General features: G+C 44.3%; 1 protein-coding gene across 1 annotated transcript; it reads left to right on the top strand.

Moving 5' to 3' along the window:
• Nucleotides 1-4,751: 4,751 nt before the first annotated feature.
• Nucleotides 4,752-9,003, top strand: LOC123090222 (uncharacterized). The gene is made up of 3 exons (XM_044511628.1): nucleotides 4,752-4,765; nucleotides 5,426-6,717; nucleotides 8,556-9,003. The coding sequence occupies exons 1-3, from the start codon at nucleotides 4,752-4,754 to the stop codon at nucleotides 8,588-8,590; spliced, it is 1,341 nt and encodes a 446-aa protein (XP_044367563.1). The 3' UTR covers nucleotides 8,591-9,003.
• Nucleotides 9,004-11,277: the final 2,274 nt, after the last annotated feature.

An 11,277-nucleotide genomic window follows, 5' to 3' on the forward strand; every position in this document is an offset into this window, starting at 1 on the left:
CCAAATGGCATCAGGACATCTGGATTGGCTTACATTTTCTGCCCGGGAGGAATTTGAAGTGAACTTCAGTCTTATTTCCTGCTGGTTGTGCTGAACAGTTTGGTTGGGGTGGATGCGCTTTTGTTCTATTTGTGCTCGTGACAAGAACTTGAGTTCGTTTGTCTGAGATGGGTGCAACTCAAACTGATTGACGGTTTTGTGGCATGAATTGCTGCATATTTGTTCTTATACCCTTTGCTGATAGAGAGGATGTTATTGTCTTGAAAAAAATGCACTCTTCTAGGATTATGGTGTACAATGCTTTTTGGTCTGTTGCAAACTGAAAGTTCTCGCCAAGTTTTATGTGTTCCTGTTGCTTCTTAGTTGTGTTGTTTCTAACTTGGTCTTTGAATGCCCTGTTGCCAAGCTGTGGTGGTCTGAACTTTCTGGACTAGTTCAAATTAAGATGGGAACATATAATAGAACAAGAACAGACCAATGTGGTTGGTGTCATCTTGCTGAAGACAGTGGTTGGGTTGTTCACAATTGAACTCAGATCAGGCCTAAGCAAGAAGGTACACGGAGAGACATCCGCCGAAAAAGTCGTGCCCTACATGAGCTTCTACACTAGAGCCAGGTACCGACTAGACTCCAGTACTGCTTTTGATTATGCACATGAACTCATGAACAGTAAGCACACCATTGACTACCTTTGAGCAGTTTGATAAGTATGCAGTGGTTTCTTTTCATTTTTCTGCATAGCTAGTTAGACATTTGTATGTGGCGTTCCAGTAGTTGTGTGGAACCTGCATTGGGCTTGCAGATTCACCAAGCAGCTTACCAAAGAACTCCATGGTGATTGCGTACTTGGGTGCTCTATGTTTCGCTGGTTGCTCTAGTATATATGTTGCGCCTTATCAGGCCTTACGGATAGGTCAACTTAGTCAGAGCTTTGCTGATCAGGCCTTAACTTTGCCAAGAGCAGCTAAACGATAAGATAGTCCTATGCAGGCCGCTAAACACTTACCCAAGGGGCAAAGTGTGCTCTTCTTCTACTCATGAGATTGTCTTGTTAAGCTTTGTCTTGTGATGCAGCTTCACGACTAGTTGGTGCTACGGCGGTTTGAATGGCGTCAAGGCGATGGACCTAATTACTTTTGCTTCCTTGGAACAATTTCAAGTGAGCTTCCGTGTCTTTTGTTCTGGTTGTGTTGGAATGCTTGGTCAGGTTGGAAGGATGCGCTTTTGCTTTGTTTGTGCATGTGCCAAAACTTTAGTCCATTGCTACGAGTGGCGTGTACTGTGTGTGTAACCCCAGGAGGTATTTATGTTTTACTCGCGAATTAAGATAAGGAAGTAAGCCATGCATGAACTTGATCGGTGGTGACAAGTAAGGCACTGTTTGGTTCATAAGTCCTACGATTTTTTTTTAGTCCCAACTTATAAGTTCCAAGTCCCTAAAAGTCCCTACCTGTTTGGTTCCTGAGACTTATAAGTCCCTATAAGACCATATTACAACTATAAGTCCCTATAAGTCTCTTCTTGAGAGTCTTATTTCATAAGTCCCAAATGCCCATTTAAGTCCCTATAAGTCCCTCCTGTTTGGTTTAGATGGGACTTATAGGGACTTTTTTAAGTCCCTAGACCAATAAGTCCCTGGAAACAAACACTCTCTAACTTATGAGCTTAGACTTCAGTACTAGCTAAATTGTAAAGTTGAGTATTAGAGTAGCAACTTCACAACCTCTGCTCTAGACATTCATCAATATACAACAGAAGTAGAGTGGATGCGGCCTATTCCTCGTTAAAGAAGACAGCATGGTTTGGATGGTGTTGAGACAAGAAAAGGAGGGACCGTTTACAAACGAAAAATTTCCCTCGTTGATGATCAATTCCTTTGGCTATCACCATGAACAACCACCTTCAATGGGAGGACGGGGCGTCGACCCGTTGGCTGGGCAGCTGAGGTTGCTGCCAGCCCACCCGAGTTCAAGTCCCAGCTTGGACGCGTGGTGCTCGCGGAGTTTCTCCTATAAATAAATGCCAACGAGGGTTAGCCCTTGAGTTGGTCTCATTTTTTTTCCTAAGAAGTTCAGGTACTTCAAATAGTTTGTTCGTTGTATTCTAAAGTCAACAGTGTTGCCATAACCCATGATTTTTTTTCTGGGACTATTGTTACATAGATCAATAGACATATATAACAACATCATAATTTTTAAATTTTCCCACATTTTTTCTAATTTAATTCGTTGCTTGAGAAAGAAAGAAAGGCGAGTCTGTGGATTATCGGGTTAAATTCACCGCCTCATGCAACCCTAAATTTGCAACCGAATTATCTCTTCTTTTAATTTGTGGGGTTGTCAAATCCAACTTAACTTTTTACATGGCAGACATACGTTTGTGCTTAAAAAGTTCAGGTACTTCAAATAGTTTGTTCGTTGTATTCTAAAGTCAACAGTGTTGCCATAACCCATGATTTTTTTCTGGGACTATTGTTACATAGATCAATAGACATATATAACAACATCATAATTCTTAAATTTTCCCACATTTTTTCTAATTTGATTCATTGCTTGAGAAAGAAAGAAAGGCGAGTCCATGGATTATCGGGTTAAATTCACCGCCTCATGCAACCCTAAATTTGCAACCGAATTATCTCTTCTTTTAATTTGTGTGGTTGTCAAATCCAACTTAACTTTTTACATGGCAGACATACGTTTGTGCTTAAAAAGTTCAGGTACTTCAAATAGTCTGTTCGTTGTATTCTAAAGTCAACAGTGTTGCCATAACCCATGATTTTTTTTCTAGGACTATTGTTACATAGATCAATGGACATATATAACAACATCATAATTTTTAAATTTTCCCACAATTTTTCTAATTTAATTCGTTGCTTGAGAAAGAAAGAAAGGCGAGTCCGTGGATTATCGGGTTATATTCACCGCCTCATGCAACCCTAAATTTGCAACCGAATTATCTCTTCTTTTAATTTGTGGGGTTGTCAAATCCAACTTAACTTTTTACATGGCAGACATACGTTGTGCTTAAAAAGTTCAGGTACTTCAAATAGTTTGTTCGTTGTATTCTAAAGTCAACAGTGTTGCCATAACCCATGATTTTTTTCTGGGACTATTGTTACATAGATCAATAGACATATATAACAACATCATAATTTTTAAATTTTCCCACAATTTTTCTAATTTAATTCGTTGCTTGAGAAAGAAAGAAAGGCGAGTCCGTGGATTATCGGGTTAAATTCACCGCCTCATGCAACCCTAAATTTGCAACCGAATTATCTCTTCTTTTAATTTGTGGGGTTGTCAAATCCAACTTAACTTTTTACATGGCAGACATACGTTTGTGCTTAAAAAGATAGTTCCATGCTTTCTGTCGGCGGCTAAGAACTAATTGTTCCCAATTCAAAACCATCACGGTCGAACTTTAGGTTTTGTGGAACGAAGATGATGATGATGAAGGTCTTTCTTTCCCCTATCGCAAGGCAGTTAAAGCAAAACCTTCCTACCCTCGATCTCCGTCGTTGAGCCTGTGGATTCGCCTCTGCCAACCGTGAGAGGAATCCTAATGTCTTGGCTCCGGCTAGTAGATAGACTAGAGTTTTAGTTCTCACAGGGGCGACACCCGGACAGATGGCAGCTCTTCTTCGAGTCAGTATTCTAGGCTCCCAAACTCATCAAGTTCGTCCACCAGAGCATATTAGACTGAGCTCTATAGTAGATTCGTACCAGCTCCTCGGGCGGCAGGGTTAGGGTTTTTCGTTATGCATGCTTTTTTTAAGAAAAAAACTTCATATAGATGCTAATGGGAGAATAAAATCTTGATGCGAAAGTCATGTTCTGCCCGCAAGCTCATTTGAGCTCGCGGTAAACAATAAAATCATAAAAAAAATGAAAAAAAAAATAAAAAAAATCCATTTTCTTTATGATGATCTTTGACAAATGTTTTAAGTGCTTGCAAAATGTGAGCACGAAATCACATTCGTGGAAGTCATGAAAAAATAAACAAAATCAACACTTCAAAATGCTTGCGGAAATAACACTTGTGGAGCATCAATTTTTTTTGCCACGGCATCCATAAATGTGATTGTTTGATGAATTTTTGTAAGCACTGTAAACTTTCCTCAATGTTTGCCCCGGAGAAATTTCAATATATTTTATTTTTTCTTCAAAATTTACTATTCACCGAGCTCATTTGATCTCAAGCTGAAAAACTCTCATCCATCTTGATTCGACAACTCTCAAGAATTGACCAAAAAAAATAGCAACGGTTTTTAAATTGACTAAATAAAAGTCATTTTCTTTTCATTTCTTCTTATATTCACATTCACAAGCATGAGTATGTTTGACAAGTTGTTTTCTTCTTGTATTCGTAATCAAACACATGAGTATGTTTGACAAGTCGTTTTCTTCTTGTATTCATATTCACACACATGAGTGCTTTTAAATCAACTACTCATATTCTCTTTAATTACTTTTTTTTACTATTTATACTATAGTTTTTTTAGAGAAGTTACCGTTTTTAATTTTAGTGGAATCTACCATTTCTAGTTTTCACAAAACATTCCCCTAAAAAAACTTTGCATGGAGCATGACTTTGCCTCCTCCCGTTTCTAAGAAAAAACTTAGGGTTCCTCTGCCATTCGCCGGCGCAGTGATCGGTCCGTTTCGGGCCATGAAAGCGCGGTGGATCCCGACCTTGCTGACGGGAGGGCTTTATCTTCTTTGAGCTTTGTTAGGTTTTTTGTCCTGCTAGGGATGGCACCCGCAAGGTATGGGTACGGGTGGAGCCACTCCATACCCTTGCCCGCCCCCCTGAGCTTACCCATCACCCTTACCCATTTTTTTCCAACACCCATAACGATTGGGGGTGGGGGGGGGTACCCACGGGTAAAATTACCCATATTTGCAAAGCATCAATTTGAACAACTCATAGTCATAAACAACAACATATAATCATAATTTACAACAATATATTATAAACAACAAATTGCCCAGCTCCGGCGATGGAGGGCCAATGATGGCGGCACGCCTTCGCCTCTTTTGAGTGCTTATTTTTTATATAATTTTTGATGTTCGTTATACAACCATGATTAAAAATGAATATATATCACAAGTTAAAAAAAATTGCAGCAGCCCAACTGTACCTGGCCATGGGCAGCCCGGCCCGGATGGCCTGACCCGACCCGAGCCGGACTGAGCCCGAGTGTGCCATCAGGCCGGGCTCGGGCCTGAAGAAAATGCAATTTTCGGCGTAGTCAGGCCGGGCCAACCGGGCCAGGTTGGGCTTTCTCGGGCTTGGGCCCGATTTAGTAGGCCTGATGGTTGGGCCGGGCTGGGCTCAGGCCTGGGTTTTTAGCACCAGGCTTTTTTTGCCCGGCCCGAGATACGCCCAGGTATAAGCCGCCCAGCCCATTCCCGTAAGTGACCAGCCACCCACAGACGACACGAGTCCATCGAGGCGAAAAAGGAAAAACCCGACTCCACTTCTCTTCTCTCCAAAAGAAGAGAAGAAAAGGGGGGAAAACTGCACGCCGCGGCGTCTTCCACCTCCGAATTCGCCCCCCAAACCAAAACCAAATCCCTCCACAAAATCCCCAATCCCCGGCCATGGCGACGAGCCCGCCTCCGCCGCGCCGCTCCCGCCGGACGCTGGAGCTGCCAGACGACGTCATGGAGGAGATCTTCCTCCGCCTACCGGCGGACAACCCCGCGAGCCTCGTCCGCATCGCCGGCGGCTGCAAGAGCTGGCTGGCCATGGTCTCCGACCCCAACTTCGCCCCCGCCTACCGCAGGCTCCGCGACGCGCCGCCCATGCTGGGCTTCCTCTACAACTACCGCTACACCGACGAGGGAGCGCCCTACTGGACGTCCCACTTCCGCGCCGCCGCGGCCCTCCCCCAGCGGGTGCGCCGCGACCGCAAGCACTGGCGCGCTCTCGACTCCCGGCACGGCCTCGTCCTCTTCGACGCCCCTGAGAGTAACGGCCGCCTCGTCGTCTCCGACCTCGTCACCGGGGAGCACTGGAGAATCAACGCCCACATAGCGTCCCCGGATGCGTGTAATGTTGCAGTGCTCTGTGCCAAGGACGGATGCAACCACCGTGATTGCCATGGCGGCCCTTTCCTCGTGGCCTGCGTGGTCTCCGTCGTGGCAGGGAACCGGAGGATAGCCAGCGCCATGTTCTACTCATCAGTTACTCGCAGGTGGATTGGCCCGGCCTTCCTCGAGCACCCGAATGTCATCGATGGCAGGGGGCACAGTGCTGTGCTGGGAAATAAGGTCTATGTCCCCTGTGTGAAGGATGGCAGTGTCGTGGAGTACAACACGTCTGAGAACAAGCTATCTGTGATCAAGGCGCCATTTGAGGTCCAGGACCAGAAGATTGAGCTCATGGGGGTGGAGGACGGAATGCTGCTGTTTGCGTCTGTGGTGAAGCCTAGACTCTACCTATGGTCAATGGAGGCTGGTCCCAGGGGAGCTGCGGGACGGGCACGAAGCAGGTTCATCGAGCTCGGGCCGTTGCTCCCTAGTACTGTCCTCGTGGACAACACCGAAGTGTCGGCGGTTGGTTTTGCGGAAGGTGTTGGTATCATCTTCATCAAGACAAGGGTTGGGTTGTACACAATTCAGCTCAAATCAAAACAAAGCGACCAGGCAATAAGGTTGGTGCACAGAGGGTACATCAATAAGGTCATACCCTACATGAGCTTCTACACTGGAGGTACAGATAACTGTTTCCAAACATGCACATTAAGTCATGAACTCTAAGCACACCATCGACTACTATTATTGCTTGTAGCTTAGATAGTTGAATAATTTAAAGGCTGAGTTCCTAGTGTGGTATGTGATTCCTAAACATCGGCGAGTATGTAGAGTTTTTCTTCTATTTTTCTGCATAACTAAATAGATATCTGTATGTGGGTCTGCTCGCATTTTTCTGGCCTTTGGGTGATTTGTAGAGATGTTAGGAAGCAGGAGCCCATTCTTTGTGCTGTTATACTATTCATTCAGGTGTTGAGTCGTGCTGCAGACCTGGGTGATTATAGGCAACCATGAGTAACCCGTGATTTTTCATGCCATGTTGTCTTTGCGTCTATAGAAGCCAGAGAAAAAGATACAGTAGTCGCGTGGAATTGGCGTCCGGCAGATTAACTAGGCATCTGACTAAAGAATTCCATGGTGGATGTATAATTTCATTGGCTGCGCTATTATATGTTGTGCTGATTGGCTTTACTGCCGGTAAGCCTTAGTTAAAACTTTGCTGATCATGTCCTAAGATTGGCAAGAGCAGTTTGCAAATCAGTCAAGTGATCAGAGCTTTGCTGTGAGCCAAGAGGTCTCTGGCACCCAAACATCTGTGTAGTGTTTTGGATAGGATAACCTAGTCCCAGGCATGCACTAGGCACTTGTCCATGAGCCTGCCCGAATGAAAGAGATGATTTCATTGTTGCGTACTTAGAGCATTGTAGGTCCAGATTGAACCGTGTTGTGATGTGGATGCTTCCTGCTATCGCTTTGTTGATTTGGTCAGTTAGAAATGAAATGATTTTGAGAGCAGTGTGCTCCTCTCTACTCATCATGTCATCTTATGAAGCCTTGTCTCTACATGAGCTTCTACACTGGAGGTACAGACACGCACATTAAGTCATGAATGCTAAGCATACCATCGACTACTATTATTGCTTATAGCTTAGATTGTTGAATAATTTAAGTCTGAGAGTTCCTAGTGTGGTATGCGATTCCTAAATGTCAAAGAGTATGTAGAGTTTTTTCTTCTATTTTTCTGCATAAGTAGATACATATCTGTATGCGGTCTAGTTTGTGGGTGATTTGTAGAGATGTACTCCCTCCGTCCCATAATATAAGAGTGTTTTTGACATTAGTGTAGTGTAAAAAACGCTCTTATATTATGGGACTGAGGGAGTAGGAAGTAGGAGCCCATTCTTTGTGCTGTTATACCATTCAGATGTTGAGTCGTGCTGCATACCTTGGTGATTGTAGGCAACCATGAGTGGCCTGTGATTTTTCCTGCCATCTTTGTCTTTGTGTTGATAGAAGCCAGAGACAAGGATACAATAGTTGTGTGGAATTGGGTTAGCCAGACTAACTAGGCGGCTGACCAAAGAATTTGATGGTGGATGTATAGATTTATGTTTCATTGGCTGCTCTATTATATGTTTCGCTGATTGGTGTTACGAGTTGGTAAGCCTTAGTCAAAGCTTTGCTGATCAGGCCCTAAGATTGCCAAGAGCAGTTTGTAAAGCAACTAAGTGATGAGAGCTTTGCTGTGAGCCAAGAGGTCTCTGGAAGCCAAACATCCCTGTGGTGTTTTGGGTAGGATAACCTAGTCCCATGTATGCATTTGGCATTTGCCCACGAGCCTGCCCGAATGAAAGATATGATTTCATTGTAGCATTGTAGGTCCAGATTGAATCGTGTTGTGATGTGGATGCTTCCTGCTATCACTTTTGTTCATTTGAACAGCTAGAAATGAAATGATTTTGAGGGCACTCTCTAGTCATCATGTCATCTTATGAAGCCTTGTCTCTTATGGTGCAGCATGGGGGCCTTTGCCAGCATCTGATGAAGCTTAACGCGCAGTTGTTGATGCTACAATGATATAACCAAATGGCGCCAGGACTTGGGTTTACTTTCTCTACCCAGGAAGAATTTGAAGTGAACTTGAGCCTCATTCACTGCCGGTTGTGTTGAACAGTTTGGTTAGTGTGGATGCGCTTTTGTCCTATTTGTGCTTGTGCCATAAACTTCGAGTTTGTTTGTTCGTCCGAGTTGGGTGCAGCTCAAACTGTCCATCAGGAGAAGTTTTAGCGATCGGTTGGCGGTTTTGTGGCATGATGAATTGGTGCAGATTTCTCCTTCTCTATCTTTGGCTGTTAGAGATGATGTTGTTGTCTCGAAAATGCACTCTACTGAGATTTTTGATGTGGAATCTCTCTATGCTATGCAGTAAGAAATTTCAGGGGAAGTAAATCCCCACCCGGGTTCACTGTTTCTGTCTGGCTTTAAACTATGGACAATGTGGCCAAGAGACAGATTATTAGTGATAAAACACGTCTTTTTGGTGCAATTTGTCACTTATTTGTTGGATGGCCTGTGGCCAAGCTGTGGTGGTCTTAATTTGTTGAGCTCTCAGCAATCACGTATTACTTGAAACCACAGGAAGTTGCCACGAATCCGCTAGATAAATCACGCAAGATATAGCCACAAGCGCATCTTCTTCGTCCTATGTCTTATGTCTTATGTGTCGACGATGATCTTTGCATCTCGGGAAGTGCGGATTGTCACAGAGCACAAATAAAAATTCTTCACTTGTAGAGTGAGGACCCCCTGAACCCATGTGCATATGAACCCGCTTTAAAAGAATGCATTTTAAACGTGTTTTAAAATGTCAAATATTAAAAACAAAATTTCATGCATACATCTTCACATAATGTGTGCGCGGCACAAAATATTGTGGGAAAACCTCTTTTTATTTGAATCCTCGAAAAAGACAATTTTCAGTGCTTCTAAATAGTGTTCCACGACACCTTTTTGTATCTTTTTTGCATAGGTCAAAGAAAAAGTTGTTTTTCCGCGAAACTTTCTGCACATGCATAGAATGTGAAGCTGTCGGTGTGAAATTGTTTTTAGAATTTTTTGGCATTGCGAAATGAGTTATTGTTTTGCCATGGGTTCAGAATGTACTTTCTAAACCAGGTTTTTTCTTCTTCTTCTAAACTAGGTGATGGCTCGGCCGCGCGTAAGGGTCCTCTTCCCCTCGTCCCTCTCCAGCCCAGCCCAGCCCAGCTCAGCCCAGATCGTGCTTTCGATGCATACTTAAAAAAACCGCAGTGTTCTTTCCAACGGGCTTCTCTCCTGGGGGGTCGCGCCTAGCGCAATGAATATCATATGTTGGAACTGTCGTGGGGCTGGCAAACCCGCGACAGTTCGCGAGCTTCGTGATATGACGAGGCAATTTGCCCCTCTATAGCTTGTATCCTTGAAACCCAAATAGAGGGCTCTAGAGTAGACAATCTTGCTGGTACACTTGGTTTTGATAGTAGCTCTGCTGTAAGTAGCTCTGGTAGGAGCGGAGGACTCGGAATATTTTCGAATGAATCAATAAAGTTAGAAGTAATTGGCTATTCGGAATATCACATAGATGTTACTGTCGAGGACGGAGGATCAGCTTGTAGATTAACTTTTGTGTATGGAGAGGCTCAAGTCCCGGAAAGATACAAGACATGGAACATGTTGACGGGCATTGTCAGTGTGTCTAACTTACCTTGGGCAGTTATAGGGGACTTTAATGAGGTACTTACACCCCAAGAACATGATGGCGTCGGGCAACGCAGTTAGGCGCAAATGGATGCATTCAGAGATGCACTCGATACTTGCGGACTGGTGGACATAGGATATCACGGGAACAACTGGACGTTTGAGAAGAAAGTTACGGGCGGGACGTTTACGCGTGTGCGCCTGGACAGATGCGTAGCAACGCCCAGCTGGATCGCCCAATATCCACATGCAATATTGGAACATAAAACGGCTGCATCGTCCGACCACTCACCACTGTTACTACGACGAGACTGCGTGCATGCATGCAGATCGGGTCCGCGGTCATTTAAATATGAGCTAGCCTGGGAGAGACATCCGGAGCTGCAGCAGGTGGTCGCTGCTGGATGGACTTCAAACCCGGCGGACAGCGTTGCGGCCATGCATGAAAAGCTCAACGCACTTTCAACTGATTTGTCAAACTGGGAGCGGACAAACTTTGGGAATGTTAGGTAGGAAATTGCAAATCTAAAAAAGGAACTGGACACTTTGTGACCGGCTCCAGGGCGTTTTGCTCCATCTCACGTGGAAACTAAAATCACTGATAGACTAGTCGAGCTCTATCATCGGGAAGAGATTCTTTGGAGGCAACGAGCTCGCCTAGAGTGGTTAGCTCACGGGGACAAAAATACGTACTTTTTTCACCTAAGAGCAAGCAGGAGACGAAGGAAGAATCAAATTAAATCCCTTCAGCTACCTGATGGCCGAGTCACGGAGGACAAAATGAGTTGGAGGAAGCTGCATCAGCATTTTATTCTGACTTATATAGCTCGGAGGGTGTACAAAACATGGAGCAGGTTATTGATACAGTACCTCGTAGAGTCACTGATGATATGAACGTCATCTTGAATGCCCCATACACACAGGACGAGGTCAAAAAGCGTTGTTCCAAATGTTTCCGCTGAAGGCACCGGGCCCTGACGGCTTTCCAGCACACTTTTCCAGC

Source organism: Triticum aestivum, chromosome 4B, assembly GCF_018294505.1.
Source record: "Triticum aestivum cultivar Chinese Spring chromosome 4B, IWGSC CS RefSeq v2.1, whole genome shotgun sequence".
Taxonomy (NCBI): Eukaryota; Viridiplantae; Streptophyta; class Magnoliopsida; order Poales; family Poaceae; genus Triticum; species Triticum aestivum.

Coding starts and splice junctions, on each gene's coding strand:
- LOC123090222 (XM_044511628.1), top strand. Junction 6,718..8,555: donor CATGAGCTTCTACACTGGAG/GTACAGATAACT, acceptor CTTATGGTGCAG/CATGGGGGCCTTTGCCAGCA.